General features: G+C 60.6%; 8 protein-coding genes across 8 annotated transcripts; all 8 read right to left on the bottom strand.

Moving 5' to 3' along the window:
• Positions 1-2,912: 2,912 nt before the first annotated feature.
• On the bottom strand, positions 2,913-4,979 carry LMJF_24_0590 (hypothetical protein; the record flags this gene model as incomplete). The annotated part of the gene is made up of 1 exon (XM_001683522.1): positions 2,913-4,979. One exon carries the CDS (start codon positions 4,977-4,979, stop codon positions 2,913-2,915), a length of 2,067 nt encoding a protein of 688 aa, XP_001683574.1.
• A 931-nt stretch (positions 4,980-5,910) lies between these two features.
• On the bottom strand, positions 5,911-6,999 carry LMJF_24_0580 (hypothetical predicted transmembrane protein; the record flags this gene model as incomplete). Its single annotated transcript, XM_001683521.1, has 1 exon — positions 5,911-6,999. The coding sequence occupies one exon, from the start codon at positions 6,997-6,999 to the stop codon at positions 5,911-5,913; it is 1,089 nt and encodes a 362-aa protein (XP_001683573.1).
• Positions 7,000-8,303: 1,304 nt separating this feature from the next.
• On the bottom strand, positions 8,304-8,582 carry LMJF_24_0555 (conserved hypothetical protein; the record flags this gene model as incomplete). The annotated part of the gene is made up of 1 exon (XM_003721752.1): positions 8,304-8,582. The coding sequence occupies one exon, from the start codon at positions 8,580-8,582 to the stop codon at positions 8,304-8,306; it is 279 nt and encodes a 92-aa protein (XP_003721800.1).
• Positions 8,583-9,435: 853 nt separating this feature from the next.
• LMJF_24_0552 (conserved hypothetical protein) lies at positions 9,436-9,828 on the bottom strand (the record flags this gene model as incomplete). Its single annotated transcript, XM_003721751.1, has 1 exon — positions 9,436-9,828. The coding sequence occupies one exon, from the start codon at positions 9,826-9,828 to the stop codon at positions 9,436-9,438; it is 393 nt and encodes a 130-aa protein (XP_003721799.1).
• Positions 9,829-10,736: 908 nt separating this feature from the next.
• On the bottom strand, positions 10,737-12,278 carry LMJF_24_0550 (conserved hypothetical protein; the record flags this gene model as incomplete). Its single annotated transcript, XM_001683520.1, has 1 exon — positions 10,737-12,278. The coding sequence occupies one exon, from the start codon at positions 12,276-12,278 to the stop codon at positions 10,737-10,739; it is 1,542 nt and encodes a 513-aa protein (XP_001683572.1).
• A 1,038-nt stretch (positions 12,279-13,316) lies between these two features.
• LMJF_24_0540 (hypothetical protein) lies at positions 13,317-14,705 on the bottom strand (the record flags this gene model as incomplete). Its single annotated transcript, XM_001683519.1, has 1 exon — positions 13,317-14,705. The coding sequence occupies one exon, from the start codon at positions 14,703-14,705 to the stop codon at positions 13,317-13,319; it is 1,389 nt and encodes a 462-aa protein (XP_001683571.1).
• A 1,370-nt stretch (positions 14,706-16,075) lies between these two features.
• Positions 16,076-16,759, bottom strand: LMJF_24_0530 (conserved hypothetical protein; the record flags this gene model as incomplete). Its single annotated transcript, XM_001683518.1, has 1 exon — positions 16,076-16,759. The coding sequence occupies one exon, from the start codon at positions 16,757-16,759 to the stop codon at positions 16,076-16,078; it is 684 nt and encodes a 227-aa protein (XP_001683570.1).
• A 1,973-nt stretch (positions 16,760-18,732) lies between these two features.
• LMJF_24_0520 (putative DNAJ domain protein) lies at positions 18,733-21,120 on the bottom strand (the record flags this gene model as incomplete). Its single annotated transcript, XM_001683517.1, has 1 exon — positions 18,733-21,120. One exon carries the CDS (start codon positions 21,118-21,120, stop codon positions 18,733-18,735), a length of 2,388 nt encoding a protein of 795 aa, XP_001683569.1.
• Positions 21,121-21,383: the final 263 nt, after the last annotated feature.

Genomic DNA, 21,383 nt, shown 5'->3' with positions numbered 1-21,383 from the left:
GACGACGGCACTCTCCTGTCTAGAGCAGGCACTTCGTCCTCCAAGAACTGAACGCTGTCCGGTACGTTCGGCTGACTTGTGCATTCACTGCTCGGACTACGAGTTTGCAGTCGGTGCGTGGTGCCACCAGGGTGGCTTCTGCTGCTGTTTCGGTTGACGGTGCTGTGACAGAGCGCCTCTGTGGTGTACTGAGTGTGTTGTCCACCTCCTCCCCGGTGCCCATGACGTGCCTGGTGACTCCAGGTCTCTTCGGTAGTTGCCTGCCATCTACTCAGTGCAGGATGCAAGGCTCGTCATGGGGCCTGGCCGCCGCATCTTCTTCAACCACCTCTGCACTGAACCGATACACCACTGGAGAAAGAGGGTCGAGAAGCGCAGCTGGGTGGCTTGCGGGGATGCGCATGCGTTGCTTTCGCTTGCTGAGCGCATCGACTGTCAGTGGGATATGTACTCTCGTGCACCTCCGATGCAGGGCCACCTCCTTCAGCATCCCTGATTGGTGTGTGCTGATCGCGGGCTGTCACTACTAGACTGCGTGTTTCATTGTCACGCGAGTCCGTTCGTCCACTTCCTCCTTGAGATGCTCAGCCATGAGTTGGCTCGGATCCCTCCGGCGTGATGTCCTCCTCGGCCTCAGGCCCGCCGCCCGTGATCAGGAAAGGGGAGGAGGTGGTCCCCTGCCCTTTGGGGAGGCGTCTGTTCGGTTTTGCTGTGACGGAAGAGTCCACGTAGCCCGTGCACGGAAGCCTCGCCTCCCCAGGCCCCTCCCCTTTCGCCATGTCCCTGTGGAAGACCGGGGGGGGGCGCAAGCGGCATGGGTGCAGTCTTGGGGGGCCGTTGTATTGCTTCATTGGATGCGTCTGCGAATACATAGATCAACATGAGAAGCCCCCGCAGTCAGCGTTGAAGCGTTGTTGTGCCACACACGTGGCCGAAGGTCAGAAGCCGCTGTGCCGCGATACTCGAGAAGGTCTTGCGTACGGCCCACCCCCACGATAACGGGCGGAGGCAATGCCGAAAGTACGCAGTCGTGCTGTGCTCCGGGTCGTACCCCATGCTGGGATGCCGGCTAGCCAGCGATGTCGCGTGTGCCGGGGTAGGTAGCAGTCGCTTCTCTCCGCAGTGCCGGACTTGGCGGTGCAGCCCTCCCCCGGTCAGGTCGTCCGTGAGCGTGGCCAGTCGTCTGCAGGTGCAACACAGCTGCATTGGCATATGCGCTCTAGCAGAGGAAAAGGCAGCTCCGTGGCGTGTCGTCTTCCGGCGTGGCAAGCTTCCACCCCTGTGAGCATCTCATTGTCTTGTCCCTCTCCCGGGCCACCCGCTGGGTAGCCCTGTCTTCAGAGCTCTTTGAGGCTTCTCGCGGCTGGTGCGGCTCCTCGGCGCGGAGAGGGCTGCCAGGATTTTCTCCGGTCCGTTAGTGCCTCTGCTGCGTGATTAGACCTTCACCTCTCAAGCAGTGCAAGCCAGCGCTTGCAGACCTGGAGGATACACGTCTCCTATCAGTAGTACGGCAGTTCGCTGAATTCGGCTTCCCGGGGTCACCTGTAAGCAAGTCGAACAACCCTTCCACCTCCTCCTTGCCACGAGCAAGGGCGAATCGTGTATTGTCCCCCTGCCTGATCGCACCGCGGATGACCAAAGGAAAAAAAAACATGCAGGGCGCAACCCCTCTTGGTTGGCAGTCCCAGAGAAAATGGAGAGAGGGAGAGACACATCGACGGGAACCGCTTCCTCACTCGCACCCCACGAAGCCGTGTCGCCGAGCTCGGCGACAAAGAAGGGTGACGAGGGCGGAAAAGCACGCTGCGTGTTCGCAGAGCTGATCGTTTTCGTTTGGCTAGAATTGACCCCATCGTGGCAATACAGGGGCGTCCAGGGGCACGACGTGGCCCCGACGAAAGGTTGCGGGTAATGTGTGCCTGAGGCTGCTTTGTTGTGAACCAGCACCACACAGTGGCCCTGCACACAAGCGGGGAGCGAAACGTCCCACCTCCACACCTCCATCAGCTCGCTCAAGCCACAATCCGATCTCACTTTCGGTACTGTTGAAGCTGCCGCATCCGAGCCCTTGATACGCGCGGCAAGGAAGTAAATGGCGGCCCGCAACCATCCTTGGACTTGCATGTGCTAGAGCTTGTCCACATGTGCCCTTTAGCGAAAGAAGGCCGCATCGACCTTGCACCACTTCCGTTTCATCATGCGAGGGCGACGGGGGCACCAGTCTTCCGCTTCCTGTGCGTCTCCGCTTCTCACTAACGCCGCACCCCTATAAAGGTTTTCTCTCGCTACTTTCCCTGCTGCTACTCCGAGCAGTCGTGCCATATAGTTGACTGCAGTGCTGAGGCACCTCCGCGTCGTCCGCGTGCCTCTCCGACGATGGTCGTGTGGAAGAGGCGCGGAAGAGGTGTGGACGAGCACGTGTGTTTGCCACCGCCGGCATCTCATCGAGTCGCAACAGTTAGAGAGAGCGGAGGAAGAACGATTCGTAGAGCAAAAAACAAAACAGTAGGGCGGGCTGCTGGACGGCGGGGTAGATTTGCGGAGAATGACGTTAAAAGTACCTGCACCTCTTTTCCAAGGTTGCCTCGTGCGCACCTGGTGAGGCGGTGATCCAGGAAGCTGGCTAAAACAGCTGCACATCGAACTTTCTTCTCCTCTTTCACGCTGCTGCTGTTGACTATCGTGGGGGTTCGCTGTCGCGCCATATGTATTTCACCCGTGCGCAAGGCCCTGCTGCACCTGATGGTGCCACAACGGCTACTGCCACACTCCGGCGGGCCCGCCGCGGCGGCCCAGGTCATGCACTGGATTCATCGCGTCCCCGTGCACGGGGACCCCCCTCGCGTAGGGGTGCGGGTAGTGGTGGCGAACGCGGCAATCTTACGTCTCCTGCTGTTGGGGGTACCATAGGCTCAAGCATGAATCGCCACGTTAGCTCTTCGTTCCTCTCCAACTTGTCCTCCTCCTCTCTGTGTGCCATCACCGCGATTAGCAGGGGCGCCACCGGCCGCTATCACGCTCTGCACTGGCCGCTGCCCATTCACCTGCTTCAGCGGCAGCCCTCGAACAAAGCGCATTGGCATCCGCACATACGTAAATTGCAGCTTACCGTCCACCCAAAAACTATACAGCACTGGCGCACCGGGCAGCAGCGCACCGACGTGTTCCCTGTCGCGGAAGCGCCGGCCGCCCAGCTTTGGGAAGATCAAGCCACCTTTGGCGTCCGTCACGAGGCCGTTCACCAGACACGCCGCACGCTGCCCCGTCTTTCCGGCCGGCAGTCGAAGCCCCAGGTGCGCGCTGACCGTGTCCAAGGTCACCTGCTTCTCCAGTTCGTGCTTCAGCTGCGCCATCGCGTTCCAGTAGCGCACCCACGCCGCAAAGGCGCGCGCGCTGATGGGCGGGCGGTGGTCGGGCAGCAGTAACTGTTCGCACAGCCAGCGCTGGTTTGTGACGCAGGTGTAGTCGCGCAGCGGACGGTTGGCGATGACGAGGAAGTAGTCGTCGGCCATGTCCGCGGTGTAGGGCACGTAGGCGTCGGTGTCGATGACGGCGCCATGCGCGTCGCGAAGCGGGACACCGACGGCGGCGAGAATGTCAAACAACGAAATGCAGTGCTGGTAGAGCGTGCGGCTGAGGTCCGCCCACTCGCGGCGGCTGGTGGGCCTGCGGATGCCGAGGTGCGGGTACAGGCGCGCCAGCACGCCGACCTGCTTGTCCGTGAAGACGGGCACGCGGTCACTGTACGGCATGTAGCAGACGACGGGGATGCAGCACTCGGGGGTGTCCGCAGCCGCTGCCACGACGCGCTGCCGCAGCACCTCGCTCACGATGCGGCGGAAGCAGAAGCGCGTGACCTGCATCTCCACGTCCGGAAGCAGGCGCTGCCGCAGCAGCAGCTGCGAGTCGTGGCTGCACGCGTCCGGCACAATCACCTCTGTTGCGCAGGATCGGAACAGCACCGGCAGGCCCACGCGATCGCCGAGCGGGTGCGGGCAGCCGTGCGGCTGCGTCGCCGTCCAGCCCTGGTCGTGCGCCAGCAGGTACAGACGCACCAGCACATGGTACTTCTCCACGTATCGGTTGTCGGTGAATGCCGGCATGGCGGCCACGTCCATCGACTCCAGCGGGAAGTGCTCCACCAGCTCATCGTCCGTGACGAAGGCGTCCACGCGTAGGTAGGAAAAGTACACGCGCGCCTGGCCTGCGTCTTCAGCATAGAAGGGGCGCTGCTGGCGCGCCGGGTCGCGCACGAACACCGACTCCACTGTAATGGCGGTGCACCTGTTTTCCCGTGTGAAGCCTTTGCTCTCCGTAGTCTTGGGCGTGTAGGGGAACATGGACTCGCAGTGCGGCGTCCGCACCGAGCTGCCGCGCTTGGCGTAGTGGAAGACGTGGTAGCCCTGCAATGTGCGCGCGTTCTTTGGCACGAATTGCTTCTGTGTGACGAGGCGCGCGCGCCTGTCCTGCACGCTCATGCACGGGACCGTGTTGGGGTAAAAGAGGTGCACCCGCACCACCAGCTCCTCCCACCCACTTACCTTGTTCACGCGGGGGAAGCACTCGACGCAGTCGTCCCGCAGCTTTGTCTGAATCGGGTCGCAGGCGACAATCATGCGTGTATCGTCGGTGTCCTCACCGTACAGGGTCGCTGTGATGTGCTCGTCAGGTATTATATGGCTGCAGCTGGCTTCATCACGGCAATGCACGCCGCATACGCCCTCCAGGTGAGACGCCTCAGCGCCATTCGGCACCTCGACGCCGGCGGCGCGGAGCTCATTGACGAGAGACCGCTGCGCGGCCTTTACCGCGTGCGTGAAGTAGGGCAGGTAGCCCTTACCCTTGTATGCGTGAATCAACGCGTTGAGGCTGCCCTCGTTGCCGAGCGGGGTGACGATAGTCGGCGTGCCGTTGTCTGCAAGTTGCAGCAACCGACCTGGCACGAGTTTTTCGAGAGCCTGGGCTGCGTTGGTAGGCATCGTCGGCGTCAGGCACGCACGCGTTGGTTGGATCAAGGGGAGGGGAGATGACAAGGGCGTGGATAGCAGAAGGGGGTGGTGGTGGTGGGGGGGGGGAACGCTGCAAGCCGGTGCGTGCCAGATGCGATTCGCAAGACTGCGATGCAGCTACGATGACGCACTCTTTGCCGCTGTATCTCGGCTATACGGGTGCTTCCGTGTTGGCGTCCATGCAGTGCGAAGTACTTGTGTGCGTGACTTTTCACGATCAGTCTTGGAAGGATCGCGAGGAAGAAGGGTGCAGGTGTCGGTTATGCGGAGGCGCCGGCGAGAGAGCCGAGAGAGAGAAGAGGGGGGGGGGGAGAGGCCATGCCAAGGGGAGAGTGGAGAGGAGAGGGTGGGCATATGGTGCTGTCAGAGAGAGGGAAACTCGCGGGCAGCTTGTCAACGTAGTTTACATGTGTGACACACACAAACACACACACACGCACACGCGCGGAGTCTGAAATCATGTTGTAGAAGGAAGCAACGCACGGGATGAGGGGAGGCGGAGAAGAGCACGGAAACACGTGTGGCGCTCTCCCTGTCTGTCTGTCTTTTCTAGGCCTTCGCGCTTGCTGTTGGAGAAAGAGAGGAATCGCAGAGGTCTCTGGGCGCGTGGAGAGAGGAGAGCGCCAGAGAGTCGTAACGGCGATAATAGTAAGGTAGAGGTGGTGGTTAAGAGCAAGGATAAGAGGGAAATATGGACTGAGGAGAAGAGCGGGCGAGAGTTCTGCCGACCACCACGCAGCGCCAAGCCTCCTTCTTCGCCAATACGTGAGGACGGCAACCATTGGGAAGCACTCCACTGAGGGAAAACAACTACAAGGATATGAGGGGCGACCCAAAGAGTCGGTGAACAGCAGAGGGAGAAGATAATCCCGAGCTGCAAAGCATATGCACAGACTCCGCGTTAAGTCGCCTGCTCTGGCAACCGCTGCACTTTATGCACCAACGCCGAGACGTTCACCAGCTCTGCCACCTCTGACGGATTCAGCGAGCGTATAGCGCACGCTGTGGTCTCCTCGCAGGCCAGCGCCCCGAACTTGTCGAGTGGAGGGTACAGGAACCGGTGTTCGTCGTGGCCGGGCACGCTCGTGGAGGTGTTGAGGAAGGCCTGCCAGTTTCCTGGAGCGGCGTAGACGTCGGTGCCAGGCCCTGCCCGCGCCACCATAGCCTTCCAAAAGGAAGCTGTGAAGATGGACGTTGTGCTTGGGTGAGGGGCAAAGAAGGCGGACACTGCGCTGACCGTTGTCTCGGCGATGGGCATACCCAGCGCCAAACCGCTCAGTGTAGTCGACAGCGGGCTGAGCAGCCGACCCCGCCCAGTCCCGGAGTCCTTGTCGGTGGCAAGCTCAATGGAGGTCTCTGTCGAGGTCGGGGCGTAGTGACGCAGCGCGCTCATCACCCACTGGAACCAGTACGGAGACACTTCCGCCGAGGCTGTGAGCAGCATCCCAAGCTCGAAATCCGACTGCGGTTTCCACACATCCGCCATCAGTATCGGCACAGACAGGCTTGCATTGTCGTACAGGCGGTGCGCGTAGAAGTCGAGGCGACCATGAGACCAGGGCACAAACGACATAGCGGACGCGTTGCCCAGCACGTGCACGGCGATGTCGATGGGAAACACACGCTGCGAATAATTACAGTTTCTCAAGGAGTTGAGCACACGGGTTACATTGAGTACCCCCGCCTCCGTGGCGACAACAAACACGCGGAGGCGATAAAGTTCCAGGAGCTGAGCCCGGTTCCGCACGATGAAGTTCGGACGCTCGGCGAGTCGGGTGTCTGCATCGACCCACTCTTCGCGCATTACCAACTGCGCATGCGTGCAGGCGCTGCTGAGCATATCATCCTCTGCGCTGGTGATAGGGCGCATGGCGAGCATGTGGCCGATAACGAAGAGGATGACGATCATGATAGCAACGCCGACCAGAAAAACAGAGCGGCTCTGCTTGCCTGGCGCCCGGCTGTGTTGGGCTTGGTTTGCCTTCTCCATCGTCAAAGCCAACAGAGCAGCCACTTGGCCACCTCGCAAACATCGATAAGGGTAATGGTACCTTGGAGGCGGTGTTTCTGACCCCCTCCCCCTGCGGCTGACGGTGTTCGCACCCGCTTTTCGAGCTGTCACAGCAATATGAGCCAGATCGCTAACGCTTCACTTCGAGCCTCGAGCTGCGTGAGGCCAGAGTGTGAGAGGGGAGGAGGGAGGCGGAGGGTATCGGAGATGGAGAGCAAGAGTACGTGCGCGACACGTGTGCTTGTGAATGTGCGGTGGATGGGGTGGTGGTGATGGTGGTGGAGGCACGAGACACGTCACACAGGGTGTGAGAGGAAGGAGAGGGGGTGAGGGCGGGGAAATGAAAAGTAGCCCACGGAAACAGGAGCACGCACAATGTGCCTCATCGCTTTCCTTCATGGCTGTCGCTCTCACTTCTCCACCGCTTGCCATGTGTTCTTCGAAGCACGCGCACACAAACACGCAAAGGGAGACGAGATGGCGAGAGAGCGCAGATGCCGGTTGCCGGGGTGAAGGGGGAGGGGGGAAGAGACTACGGCGGTGTGTGTGAGAGGAAGCCATGATGGTGAGGGCCCGTGTCGGCACACGAAGTGAGGAAGGTGGAGGACGCGGCGATTGGCGCGGAGACGGGGGGGGGCAGAGGAGAGAGATGGGAGAGTGACGACACAAACACACACACACACACACAGACACACACACGCGGGCCAGCCAGGAAGGGGAAGGCACCAACCCTCAATACAAAGCGAGGCGTAGACAGACAGAGAGAGGGGGATGGCGCGAGAGACGACAATGACAGCAACAAGAGTGCAAGCGCATGCATGTTGGGGTGTCTCTGTGTGGGCTTGACAGGTACACGTGAGTGAGAGGGAGAAGTAAAGGAGAGAGAGAGAAAGAGGCAGCTGCCAAGCGGAGGTGTTGAGTCCACAGTGGCGCTGAGTGATGAGGATGATGGATAACAGATAACGAAGCCGATGGTGGTGGTAGGGGCAGTAGGGAGGAAGTGTGCGCATGTGTGTGCGTGTGTCTACCTCATCTGGCGATCCTGAGTGTGTTGGTGTGCATGTGTGCGTAGGGATGTATGTTCCAGCCTCCTCTTCCCTCCTCTCCATCTGGCTAACAAAACATGTCCACGACGAAAGCGTGCAGGCAAGGACACACACACACACATACACACACACACACCTAGATCAGGAGCGCACATCTGCTGTGGCAAGAAAACAAAGTCTTTCACTATTATAGAAAGGAAACCGCACAGGAAAAGAGGAGGCGAAGAGGGGGAGGGCTCACCGTCGTGATTTGCGGGAAGACCAGGAGCTGTTGGAGGCACCATCGTCAAAGAGATGCGGATTATCACTGAGGTTGTTGATCCCAACGAGCCTCTGGAGATGCTGCTGCTTCTCTCTAGTACTGGCTACTAAGTCTTCGCACTGCTGTCTTCGCTCTTTCATCCGCTGCCCGCGCTGCACACAGGTTAAGATGCTCATCCCGATGATCGTGACGAGCACGACGCCGAAGATGCCGGCCGTCACGGTCTCGAAGAGCAGAAACATATCAATGTCCATGGCAGAGCAAAGGCGGGCGCCGGTCACCTCAGAGAGTTGTGGTGGGAGGGGGAGGGGTTTGGGGTGGCCGTGGTGGTGATAAGAAAGATCGCAAAATGAGTCTGTGCTTGTGCATGTGGGACAGTGCGCGTGTCTGTCTCTCTATGAGCTTCCTCCCCCAGTGTTTAACGATGGTCTAGTAGGGGAGGGAGGGAGGGGGGAGGGGGGTTTGGGCACTCCGCACGGACAGACAACTAACCCAACGAAATGAGGATGGGAAGGGCACTACTTGAGCCCGGTCTCTCTCTCTCTCTCTCGCTCTTGCTCTACGCGTTCGTATCTGTTCCAAGAGGGGTTCGTGAGAAAGGAACGACGAAGGAGGAGGGGTCATACGCGCGCGTGTATTGGGGGGGGGGGTGCTGCCACAGACAGGCCCTTCGGACTAGTCCGAGTGGGAATAAGGATGATACCCGCCGCTCGAGCTAGCGGATGTGGGAAGAGTAAATGCGGAGAGGAGAGAGGGAGCGTGGGAGATGCGTACGTAGAAGGCACCACGACGACACCGTGCATGAGCGAGGAAGCAGGGCCTTGGAGGGAAGGAAGGACAGGCGGCTGACGAGGCGATGGCCCATTGCACACACACACACACACACACACACACAGAGGGAGAGCAGACATATATACATGTGTGTCTGGAAGGTTTTATGGCATGGAAGGGGGAGGGAGGATTAGAGATGCGTCAGGAAGCAGAAGAATAGCAGAGAAAGAGACGGATACACACACACACACACACACACACACACACACATGCAAATGCACGTGAGTCATGCAAGATCGTTTATGAGCACGTCATCGTCGCACTGAATGCCTTTGCTTATCCGGCGGGTCGGAGAGATGGGCGGCTCTGTGTGTCGGGTATGTGCAAGGGTTCACCCCCGCTGTTCTGTGGCCCGATGGGATGCACCTCGTGAAGCTCTTCCGATCGCCGCTGCCGTCGTCGCTCTTCCGCCTCCTCTTGCTTGAGAAGTGTGTACGCGCGCATGGAGCGGCGATCGCGATAGAGGCAAAAAGTGAAAATGAGCACCATTACGAAACCAGCCAAGATTGCCACGGCAATGCGCAGCCACAGCGGCAGCCCCGTGTACATGTCCAGGTCGTAAGGGGAGGTGGCGCAGCAGCCGTTGGTGCAGCACACACTCGGGCGTGGGGCATCCTTGCACGTGTAACGGCCCAGCGCCTCAGACCCGCACTCGAGATCGGTCGACATGGCGGAGAAGGCAAGAGACGATGAAAAGTGTGGTGGTGGTGACGGTGGGTAACAAGCGGCAGCGCAGCTGTGATGAAGAAGGTCGAGAGGAGCAAGAGGTCGCTATGCGACGACGGCGCGCTGAATGGAGAGGGCCTGGCACGTGAAGGAGGTGATGTCGGTAGGGAAGGCAAGAGAGATTGTGTGTATATGTGTGAAAGGGAATCGCGTGAACGGCCAAGTGCATCATGGGCATGCACACACACACATGCATACAGAGGTGAGAGGAGGTGGAGATGCCCATTTTGATTCGTTGCCCAGAGATGATGTAAGGGAAGATCGTGCCACACAGGGCAGTGGTGGTGTTGGCGGGTGCTCAGGAGGAAAGAAGGGGGTACACAACACGAGGAGATGATGCAGCCGTTTGCATACATGTGACGGCTTGCCGCGACGTCTACCATGACACCAGACTGCCTGGACGAGGCAAGCACGCGCGTGTGTGTTTGTGTGACAGGGAGAGGGCTACCTTGCTTTTCCTCGCACCCACGCCTGGGGGAGGGAAAAGAGACGCACTTGCCAGCTTGTCTTCCTGACGCAGTCAATGGCCTGACGAGCGCCGCGGCAGAGGAGAAGCGAGCAAGAGAGATCCGTTCACCGACCACCTGAAGCGCCGCAGCGCAGGTGCGGACAGGCCTCATTCCGTCGTCGGGGTAAGTAGGCGATGCTTGCAGCGGCCTGGCTGAAATTAAGGCAGAGGTGCGTGGGCTGAACAGTGCGCAGCAACGGCGGCAGCAGCACGCATTAGATACAGAGGAGGGTTCGATCTGTCGTCGTTGGTATGCGCACATGTAAGACAGCACAGACAGCTTGTGCGCACTCTTTACCGCAGGCTCGCTCGTTAGGATAGAGGAGACGGCCGATCCCGTACGTCAAGTACGGTATGCCACCATACAGCGATTCTTTGGTGTCACGCAGTCGGGAACGTACTCCACTAGTCTTACAATGTACCCGTGACGCTGAAGCCACTGTACGCGTCCTTGGCTCACAACGGCTTCGACGGAGGCAGCTATGCCCTCTGGACAGGAGACCAAGTGACGCACGGACTTTTTCGAGACCGGTGCGGAGGCGCCTCTCGCCGACAGATCGACACCCTGCAGTCGCTGGTACACGGATGCATTCCAGTCCGTCAAGCGCGTTAGATGGCAGAAGGTCGCGGCACTGCCCAGCCCCAGCAGCGCAGACACAAAGTCAGGGTCGATATAGGTGTCCAGCGAGCATTTGTGGAAGCAGCACGGCGCCAGAACGAGGATGCGCGGCAGACACTCCTGCGCCTCCAGATGGCGCAGCACCTCGTCCACGCCGCTGCCGCACAGGTGCTTCGCGATGAGGGCCGTGCGCGCTGGCGCTGCCGGCACAGCGTCCGACCAGCGGACGTCGCGGAACAGCGCCACGGTGCGGTGCAGTGTGCGCTGCCGGCGCGTGGCGGGCCGTGCGCGGTGCGCTGTGTCGCGCCACAGCCGCGGGCAGCAGTCGATGGAGTGCGCCGGAAAGAAGGGGTCGATGACGACGCTGTCGCACTGCAGGCGCTCCGCCACCTGCGCCGCAAGGAAGCCGTTGCCTCCACCGACGTCGACGACGCAGTCCAGTGCGAAGCCGTCGCCGCCGGCGTGATCCTCCGCCCTGCGCACGCGCTCGACGGTCTCGCGGAGCAGCTCGCCAATGGCGATCTCCTGCGGCAGATTCTCCAGCTCGTGGATGTGGGACCGATCAGGGAGGAAGGAGGTGTAGAGGTCGATGAGGCGGGCCCACGCATGCGCTGCCCGCCGCTCTGAGTCCTGCGCCACGGTGGACCTTTCATCATGTTTAGCGCCGCTATACCCCGCAAAGACACACCGCGCGTGCAGGCCAGCCTCCTGCAGGTAGCCTGGCATGGCGAGGAGGTCGCTGCTGTCGATGCGGTTGCGGTGAGCCACCTCCAATGCCCACGTGTAGTGTTGGCGAACGCTCTCGGTCGGCCACAGCACCTGAAGAAGAGGCGTAGGGGCGGCAAAGACGTTTTCAGCGCTGAAGAGCGGCCGCTGCACAGGCGTGAGCGTTCGCGCCGGCTGCTGCTGCTGCTGGGTGATAAAGTGGCGCATGCATTGCACGCAGAGATCACGTACGTCAGCGTCAGTGAGGCTGTTCTGCAGGGAGAGCAACTGCGAGGCAGAAAGTGGCCCCTGTGCGGCGAAGGAGGCCAAGGCGCCGTCTGCGGCCGCTTGAAACGCAATCAAAGTATCGGACTCCGTGTCAGCGGCATCGGTGGAAGTTGAGCAGCAGCAGTTGTCGTCCTCCCTACCATCGCCGCGCTCGCGTTGCTGCTGACGTGAACGTGCGACGCCTTTACGTGCGTGGTGTAGGAGAGCGAGCACAAACTGCAGCGACCACAGCACGCTGTGGTATTGTCTCCGCTTGCAGCGGTAGTTCAACATGGTCACCGCTTGAGCTGGAGATGGCGCTGCTGTTGTTGGAGGGTGAAAGAACAGGCGACCACCCTCTCCATGGTCGCCCCACTTGAGCCACCAAACCGCTGCAGCTGCTGCTGTAGTTTCCCGTCAGCACAGTTGCAGTCGCTGCCGCCCTGACACGTTTACACTTCCGCTTATATCTGTTTCGACGTTCCTCATACACTTCACAGAAAGGAATCCTGTGAAGGATGCGTGTCCTCTGAATGACACCGCATGCGCCGCCACATGCAGATGCTTGAGCAGCTGTTTCATCGGACAAGGACCGCCGGTTCGTTGCCATGCAGCGCACGTCCAAGGGCAGAAAACGCGAGCAGGGTTTACACAACACACACACACACACACAAACCCAGCAAAGAAAACGTAGCGTAAGCGCGCGCGTATGCGATGCAGTCCGACGGGGAAGGGAGAGCGAGGAGTACGAGGGGGAAGGGGGGGGAGGAGAGAGAAGTGGCGAAGAAGTGACGGGCCTCACATGCGCGTGCGCGTCTGCGCATGACGTTGACGTACAAACCGACACACGGACGTCCTCCTCAAAAGCAGGTGCCGGTTTCTCTTCGAAGTGCGGGGGTCGTGTCTCCGGCGGTCGATGTGGCAGTTGTCGTTGAGGCATACTCGTCCTCCAGACACCACGATACTTCTTTACCCGCACTCAGAGGCGTGGCGGGGCGTCCATGACGGCTGTGCAGGGGGTCTCCCTCCGTTTATCGTTCCACCCCCTTCGTGCAGCCGCTATCGACCTACACCCAAAAGCCACCTTGTTTTTTGTGTCGGTGGAAGGTGATCTTGACGACCGAAGTGCGTGCGCGGAAGCTTTTCGTGCGCTGCCTGCATGCCTGTAGGCGTAGACGCCTACGTGTGAGCGGAGCTACACTGGGAGACACAAACAGCGGCACCAGCTTTGATGAGCCTTGCGACACGGCTAAAAGGGTCTTATCCGCGCGTCGTCTGAGGTAGATAGAGAGAGAGAGAGAAGACGGAAAGGAACACGATCGATTCCAGCATTCAACTCGTGTGCGCTTGTCGAATCGCGAGCCAACACTTGTTTTTCGGCGTCACCACATCGGGCACATACTGCACCAGGTGCACATCGTAGTGGCGCTGCTGCAGCCACTGCATTCGCCCGTAGTTGAGAAGGGCCTCGGCCAGCAGCGCAAAGTCATGGGTGCACGTGATACTGTTTGCGATGGAGCGAGGGCCGCTTCGGCGCTGGTAGCAGCATGGCGGAGAAGCGGCGGCAGAGCTGCTGTCAACCGCGGGGAGCGCTTGTGACGCAACGGCTTCCATAGCTATCTGCACCTCGCAGGCGCATCCCCTGCCACTCGTGGCGGAGCTTCGCCGAGCCGCCTCGACCCGCGCCAACATGCGCTCGTGGGTGCTCTGATAGCATGACATGTTCCAGTCTGTGAGTCGATTAACACGCTCCAGGGCCTCTTCGGAGTCGATGCCCATGACCTGCCTGAGGTAGGCAGCGTCACAGTACCGATCAACGGTGATTTTGTTAAAGCAGCACGGCGCCAGAACGAGGATGCGCGGCAGACACTCCTGCGCCTCCAGATGGCGCAGCACCTCGTCCACGCCGCTGCCGCACAGGTGCTTCGCGATGAGGGCCGTGCGCGCTGGCGCTGCCGGCACAGCGTCCGACCAGCGGACGTCGCGGAACAGCGCCACGGTGCGGTGCAGTGTGCGCTGCCGGCGCGTGGCGGGCCGTGCGCGGTGCGCTGTGTCGCGCCACAGCCGCGGGCAGCAGTCGATGGAGTGCGCCGGAAAGAAGGGGTCGATGACGACGCTGTCGCACTGCAGGCGCTCCGCCACCTGCGCCGCAAGGAAGCCGTTACCTCCACCGACGTCGACGACGCAGTCCAGTGCGAAGCCGTCGCCGCCGGCGTGATCCTCCGCCCTGCGCACGCGCTCGACGGTCTCGCGGAGCAGCTCGCCAATGGCGATCTCCTGCGGCAGATTCTCCAGCTCGTGGATGTGGGACCGATCAGGGAGGAAGGAGGTGTAGAGGTCGATGAGGCGGGCCCACTCGGCGCAGGTTTTCGGCTGGGCCCCATCTGAGCACATCGCGCTGCGCATGGCGACCCCGGCTTCTGCAAGGTGGTCGTAGCTGTTGAAGGAGTGCCCGGCATCGAGACGAGCTTGGCGTGCTGCCAAGAGGCATTTTTGGTAGCCGCGCACGCTCGTCTCGTTCCAGAGGGCTGCTGTGAGACGTGTGGCCCCTTGAGGACACAAAGATCCGTTTAATAATCGATTGCGAAGATCTGTGACTGTCGCGCTCGTGGCGAGGTCTCGTATTGCGATCAGATGTGCATCTTGTAGAGGTCCCTCATGCTCCAGCGAGGCCGGACTACCCTCCAGAGCGGTGGCAAGGCGCTTCATGGCGTCCGTCATGTCCGTGTAGCCCAGGATACTTCGCGCTGGCTGAAGAAGGGGCAAGAGGAGTTGCGCCACAGCACGACTTGAGTGGTAGGCGCCGCGCAAACACCGCAGCTTTCTACGGCGTGGGACCGCGGTCGTTGGCAGTGTGGCTGAGGCGGTCAGGCCATGATGCTCTGAGTTCGAGGCACACTGAGGCTTGCCTGTCGTTTCCGCACAGTGCCGTTGAGGCGTACCGAGGGCTGCCGCGGCAGCCGCCGACAGTGCGGCGACGTGTGCGCTGCAACGCCGCAGCCGCTTACACGGGCGCCACATCCATGCTCACGTCCAAAGGGAACGGCGGGTGAACAGCAAAGTGGAGCACAGCAGGAGTGCCGAGACGCAACGGCTCACGAGGGCGCTAACGAGTCGGGTGCTTGTATGTACTGCTGGGAGGGCGATGATCATCCCCACTTCAAGGCGACAACGCACAGCAACCCAGGCAAGGAACAAAAGTGCGAAGCAGCCGAGAGGGGCGGAGGAGAAGGAAGTAGGCACGGCTGCGCGTGCGGTACGTGGTGGCGGTGGTGATGGGGCGGGGTGGGGCAAAGCATGGAAGTGAGAGTGATGGGGATGCGTGCTACTTACAGGTACGTGGACACCCGCGCAGGAGCACAAGTACGGAGAGCATCGCCACATGCGAGCATCTCTCCTTCCCACGATTGCCGCGTATGCGTATCCGCGTGTCTCGGGAGCAAAGCAGTGCCGTTTGTGGATAGATGGATGGCCAGCGCGAGAGAGGGCCAGAGAAAGAAGGGGTGGGGGCACACGGCGGTACGTAGGCATTGAAGAGAAGGTGTGTGTGTGTGTGTGTGCCCTCCGCTCACCCACTCCTTACACCGACACAAAGTTCCTTCTCGCACTGCCTCTTCGCTTGTTTGCACCGTCCTTCTGATCTCTAGTTATCGTCTTTTCGGCCTGAAGCGGCATGGCTTGTTATCCCGCGGCAGCACCTCTGTCGATCGCCGTTGCCCTTTGGGCCCTACACCTGGACCGCCTCTCCTCACACATTATACCGCGCCTCTGCGTGCTTCGTTGTGCCGTTCTCCGCGCGCGCGTGTGCGCAAGTCAGCAGGAGGCTGACCAGCAGTGAAGGATGCGAGAAAAATAGAGAACGTGGGGAGAAGGAGGACTCCGCTGCAGCAGCACAGCACCGTGAACGCTGCGAACAGGCCGTCATTAGGCATCGCGCAGACACATGCGCGCACCATCACGCACAACGAACCTGCACCTCCATCACAGCTTCGCCATTCGTTTAGCAGCCGCATACGCATGCGCATGTGTGTGTGTGTGTGTGTGTGTGTGTGTGTAAGTTTCCTTTGTTTTCCCTGCCCGCCCCGGTCCTTCTACGCCTCTGTCAGCTCCTCTCTCAGCGCCACCAGCAACTCGCGTTTTTGCTGAAGGACCTGGATAAGCTGCTGCTCTTCCTGGGCGCTGCTCGCATACAACAGGCTCTTGCCCGCAGTCTCAGCCTCCTTCGCCAGCTTCGACACAGCCGCGTGCACGTTACCCTTGCGCTTGGCGCCCAAACCGGCGGCGGCAGCGATGACTGTTGCTCGTGTGGCACCGGAGTCTGCCCCGTCAACGCGACGCACCTTGGAGGTGGGCATGAAGAGGCCGTTGCCGTCGTCCTTCGGCGCCTCGGCGAGGTAGTCTTCCACGGTCATCTCTTCCACACCATCGGTGAAGTCGCCGCGACGCCGCAGCACGCCAGATTTGCGAATGCCTTGCAGCACCTTATCCTGCTCCGCCATTTCTTTCTCCAGTCCCTGCCGCGTTTGCCCGATACACAGATCTTCGCCCATGTCATCGAGGATGCGCTGCTGCGCCTTGGGAAGTGGAGTGCCGTGATGCATGAAAAGTACGCGACACAGCATACGGTAGGCGGCCAGTTCCTCTTCCCGCGCTACCTTATACACTTCGAAGGCGGGAATCGGCCTCAGTTGCGGTGCCGCCTTCTGCGCCTTGCTCAGTGCATCATACACAACATGAGGCGGCGGCACCGCCGCCGGCGATGCATAGGGCTCCATGCGAAGATGGACCTGTGAGCCTATATGTGTGCGTGCGTGTATGAGTCTCTATGAGTACCTGACGCGGTCGTGCGGCGTAGGGATGTCGCTGGCTAAGCGGAACGAGCCAGCCAAGTGGGCGTTGGAGGTGCGTGCGTGCGTGCGTGCGTGTATCGGGGTGTACGCGTATCTGCGCGTGTATGCGCATGGGCCCGAAAAAGAGCAGAGCAAGCAGGCAATGGGGAGAGGGATACGATGGGGCATCTACAACGAGCACCGTGGACTACATGGGCATGCCGAAGGCGCAAGCAGACGCCGATTTCGTTGCTCGACAGGACACAGACATATATATATATATGTGTGTGTGTGTGTGTGTCAATGTGTGTGAGGGCGTGCGCTCCATCGGTGGCAGCAGCTACCCCCCTCCCTATCCCTCTTTCTCCTTGAACGTGTCCGCGCTGAACTTTTCTGCCGTTCTGTTTGTGTTTTCCCACCCACCGCGGCCATCTCAAGAGAAGACGCGTCAGTGTGTGTGTGTGGGGGGGAGGATGGGAGTGGATTGGGGAGGTCAGGACGGCAGCACAACGTGGGCTCGCCCACGCGGAGGTTTCCCACGATGGAGCGGTACTCCCTTGTCTGAGACACACACACAGGCACACAGGCACACCGATGCTTACGCTCTGATGCCTTTCTGTTGTCCTTCGTTGTTCGGGTGGGGATGCGCATCACCTTCGCGGATGTGGTCAGTGCCCCGTCTTTGTGTGTTTACCACATATGCATGCATCGGCTTCACAACAAGAAGTCCCCTCCACAAAACAACAAAAGAGGGGAGGGGAGGGGTTCATGGCTGAAAATAACTCACTCGCACACAACTCTGCAAACTCATTCCTCACCCATACCGATGGCAGTGCCCGCTGCTCCGGCATTCGCTGCTTCGCGCGGCACACACACACATCTCACACTTCAAACCTCACACCGTACGCAGTATCACAGGGTCCAGAACCCCCTCCTCCCGCACAGAGAGTGCGGGAGGAAGCCGAGCAGCCTTCCTCTCTTCCTGCCAAATGCTGAACCACCTCTGGTGGTGACAGCGTCAGGTGCCTACGGCGCAGGAGGGGGCGGGGGAGGGAGGGTGAGAGCGGTTTATCGCTGCTGATGTTGACCGTCAGGTCCTGGATGGCGTGACGTCGGAGCGTCAGGCGACAGTGAACACGCTTGTACCACACACACACACACACATGATGCCCAAAGTGTCAGCGTGACTCGAGCGTATCCCACCCCAAGGGGGACGCGCCAGGTGGCAACCAGCATGGTGGGGGACCTGCTCTGAGGCGACCTACAGAGCATGGGTGCGTAGGGTCTGTGGCAGGGGTGGCGTGCGTGTGCTTGTGTATGTGTGTGTCGGGGAGGGGGGGGGAGCCAGCGTGGCGTTTAGTCTCACCTTCGATGGGAGTGAATTGGCACACGTTGGAAAGGAAAGACACCTTAAATCTGTCGTTAACGGTTGCTTCCCTGCGTGGCGGTGGGGGAGGGGGGGGGACGGGAGTACAACGCACACGAGGCTTAACAGAGGAAGAGCAGGGGAGCACATCATTGGCAATCTCAGCGTGCCAAAAACGACACGAGGACAACGAACGGAAAGGCAAGCGGCGCCCTCGGAGAAAGTGACACAAGAAAGAATGCAGCACCTGCTCCGAGAGAGACACACAGGCTCGCACCCACACGCCATAACGCACCGGCAGATAAGCATTCAGGCGCAGCTCACGACCACAATGGAGATGCCCCCCCCCCTCCTCTCCCAAAAAAAAAGGAGGTGGGGAGCGAGGACACGGGAAGAGGGGGCACACAAAGATGGGCTCCACACGTTTTTTCTCCACACCTGCGAGTCAAGGAGATGACCAGCGATTGCCCAGGCGGCCGCCTACCCGCCTGCCCACTTCCCTTCTTCTGTGGTCTACTTCGACCACACAACAGCAAGGGACAATCACACACGACTACTCGTCATACGCCCACGACGGCAGCTCCTCGCTCGGGTTCTTCGTACCGTCGAGGAGGTCACACAGAAAGGCATGGATCGTCTGCGCGTCCGACTTGACAAGGGCCTTCATGCGAGTCTTGCGGATGGCCATGAGTGAGATCTGGCGCTCCGCCTCTGGAAGATTCTCCGCCGCACCTTCCGGCGCGGCGGGTTTGTGCTCGAGGATCCACTGGCGCCATTTGCCCTGTCCGGTGCCGAGGACACGCACGGTGAAGGGCTCGTCCAAGGCGAGACGGGGGAGCGGCAGAGCCCCGGCTGCCAAGCCGTCCTCCACGAGTAAGAGCAGGAAGCCCTTCTCCTCCTTGGCCCACTTCATGTCGCGCGGATTGTACGGGCCGACCCGCGGCTGCGGTTTGCGGATACGACGACGCACCGACGCTGCGGATGCCTCATTCGCGCTCGAGGCACCGTTGGCGGCGGCGGTGGCAGACTCCTCGCGCTTCTTCCTCGCCTCCTCTTCGGCCTCCGGCTTGTTGCGGTTCAAGACGAAGCGGTGGATTAGGTACATCATGAAAAACGGCCACGAGTTGGACACCAGCGGAGCTGCAAAGGTGTAGATGGTCATGGCCTGTATGTAGAGACGCTGCTTGCGGGAGATCGGGAAACCGTCTGTGGCGAGGAGGCTGGCGACGGGCTGCGGGAGGTGCGACGGGATCGGCGCCGCGACCCTGGCTGCCTCACTGCTGTCCTCGGCCTCCTCGGCGTTGCCCACCAGCGTCGATAGGGCGGTGTATATGTCCTGTGCTGTGAGCTCCTCTGGCGCTTTGGGATGCAGGGACACGAGCTGGTAGGTGATGCTGTCGTTGCCGCCAACGAAGGCGACGAGAGCTGAGGGAGAGGCGGCCAAGTTCTTGGACGTCGCCGTCCACACACCGGCCTTGCTCAGAACCTTGGCCAGCCTGCGTTCCTCCTCCATGCACCAGTAGCCGGTCTTGAAGGAGAGGTAGTCGTTTGCCATGAGGGCTGCCACATGCGCGTCTGGGGCCTCCGCGCAGTCTTCGCGCATCCACACCACGCAGTTGTCGCGGCACACCTGCAGGAAGTCCGTTGCGCCGGCGTAGCGCAGGCCCTTCATGCCCACGTGCCGCTCCGGCAGGTGGTCTTCAATGAACCTTGAGGCTTTCTTGTACGTGAGCGCCACCGCAGCGCCGACGTGCACAAGGCGGCAGCTCTTCTGCGGTGTCGACGCCTCGGCTTCCGCCTCCGACGTTGCCGTGTCGCTGGTTTCGGTCATGCCCTTGGGCGGCATAGGCAACGCCTCCGTCGACACAACAATGAACTCCGCCATCGGGACGTTCTCGCCGAAGCGGTCTTTCACGCCGATCTCCATCTCGCAGTACTCCTCCACGAACTCGAGCAGAAATTCGCGCGGCACACTACGGACTTCGACCTGGTTGTAGCGCATCTGCAGTGCCACCGGGATCGACTCGGCATTGATCGTGGGCAGCAGCGCACGCAGCGGCTGCTTGGCGGACCGCGGGGCACGCAGGAACGTGAGAATGTCCTCCAGCTGCGTTACCTCCAGTGACCTCGTCTGCTGAAAGACGTCGTAGAAGAAGGACATCACGAACTCAAGCAGGCTGTGGAAGACGCGGTTGTGGTTGCGCTGCTTCATGGTCTCCGCAATGCTATAAAGCGTCCAGGCTTCGCCGTCCACGATGGCGAGCACATATGGCTCCTTACGGTAACGGATGCCGAGGTGGGCAAGCAGTGGATTGCCCTCCTCGCTTAGGGCATCGATGCGATACATCTCCAGCACGCCAGCCTCCACCAGACTGGACTGGTACAGCATTTCCCACGCGGCGCTGTAGTAGCGGCAGTTTTTGCATTGGGTATCGTCGTAGACCTGAATCAAAATGACACGACCACCGCGGAACTCTTGCAGACGACGCAGCTGCGTCAGGCTCTTCAGCGTCGGCGACTTCGAGAAGATAGGCGACGACTGGTGGTAGTACTCGAAGAGCTCGGTGGCCGTCATCTCCTCCAAGTTCGGGGCCTCGCCAGGGATTATGCCCGACTCGTCGTACGCGGCCTTCTTCCTATCGTCCGACAGCACCTCGTAGGCACGCAACACCTTCGCCATGGCTGCCTTGGCATGCTCCTTCTCCTGGAAGGTTTCCTTGAGGTCGGGGTGGTGTTGGCGGGTGAATGCACGGAAGGCCTTCTTGATTTCCTCCTTGCTGGCTCCCGCCACCACGCCGAGGTCCTTGTATAAGGCGGTGTGACGGGCGCTCGTAGCGGCCAGTGCCGCCATGCCTGCCAGCTCATGCGTCAGGCATATGACGAGCAGGAGACCGAACAGCCCCAACGCCACGCACCGCCTTGGCGTGATGGAGCGCATCATATTGCGTAGCCGATGGTGTGAGGGTAGAGAGAGAAAGGAAGGGGGGAGGCGCCAGGCTGCAGGTCCAAGTTACACCGGGTCGATGTCGGAGTGATGTGCGTGCGCACCACGTAGGACTTCACAGTTCCAGCAACGCAGCAAGAAACGAGAAAGATAATGACGATAGGCAGCGAAGAAGAGCACTGCAGAGCACAGAGAGCGACGGACCGAGAACACGTAGATCGTGTATCACAGACGGGGGGGTGAGGGGCTGCTGCTCGGGC

Source organism: Leishmania major, chromosome 24 (assembly GCF_000002725.2).
Source record: "Leishmania major strain Friedlin complete genome, chromosome 24".
In the NCBI taxonomy this organism is placed as follows: Eukaryota; Euglenozoa; class Kinetoplastea; order Trypanosomatida; family Trypanosomatidae; genus Leishmania; species Leishmania major.
The sequence above is the reverse complement of the archived record's forward strand: the minus strand, read 5'-3'. Positions and strand labels throughout refer to the sequence as shown.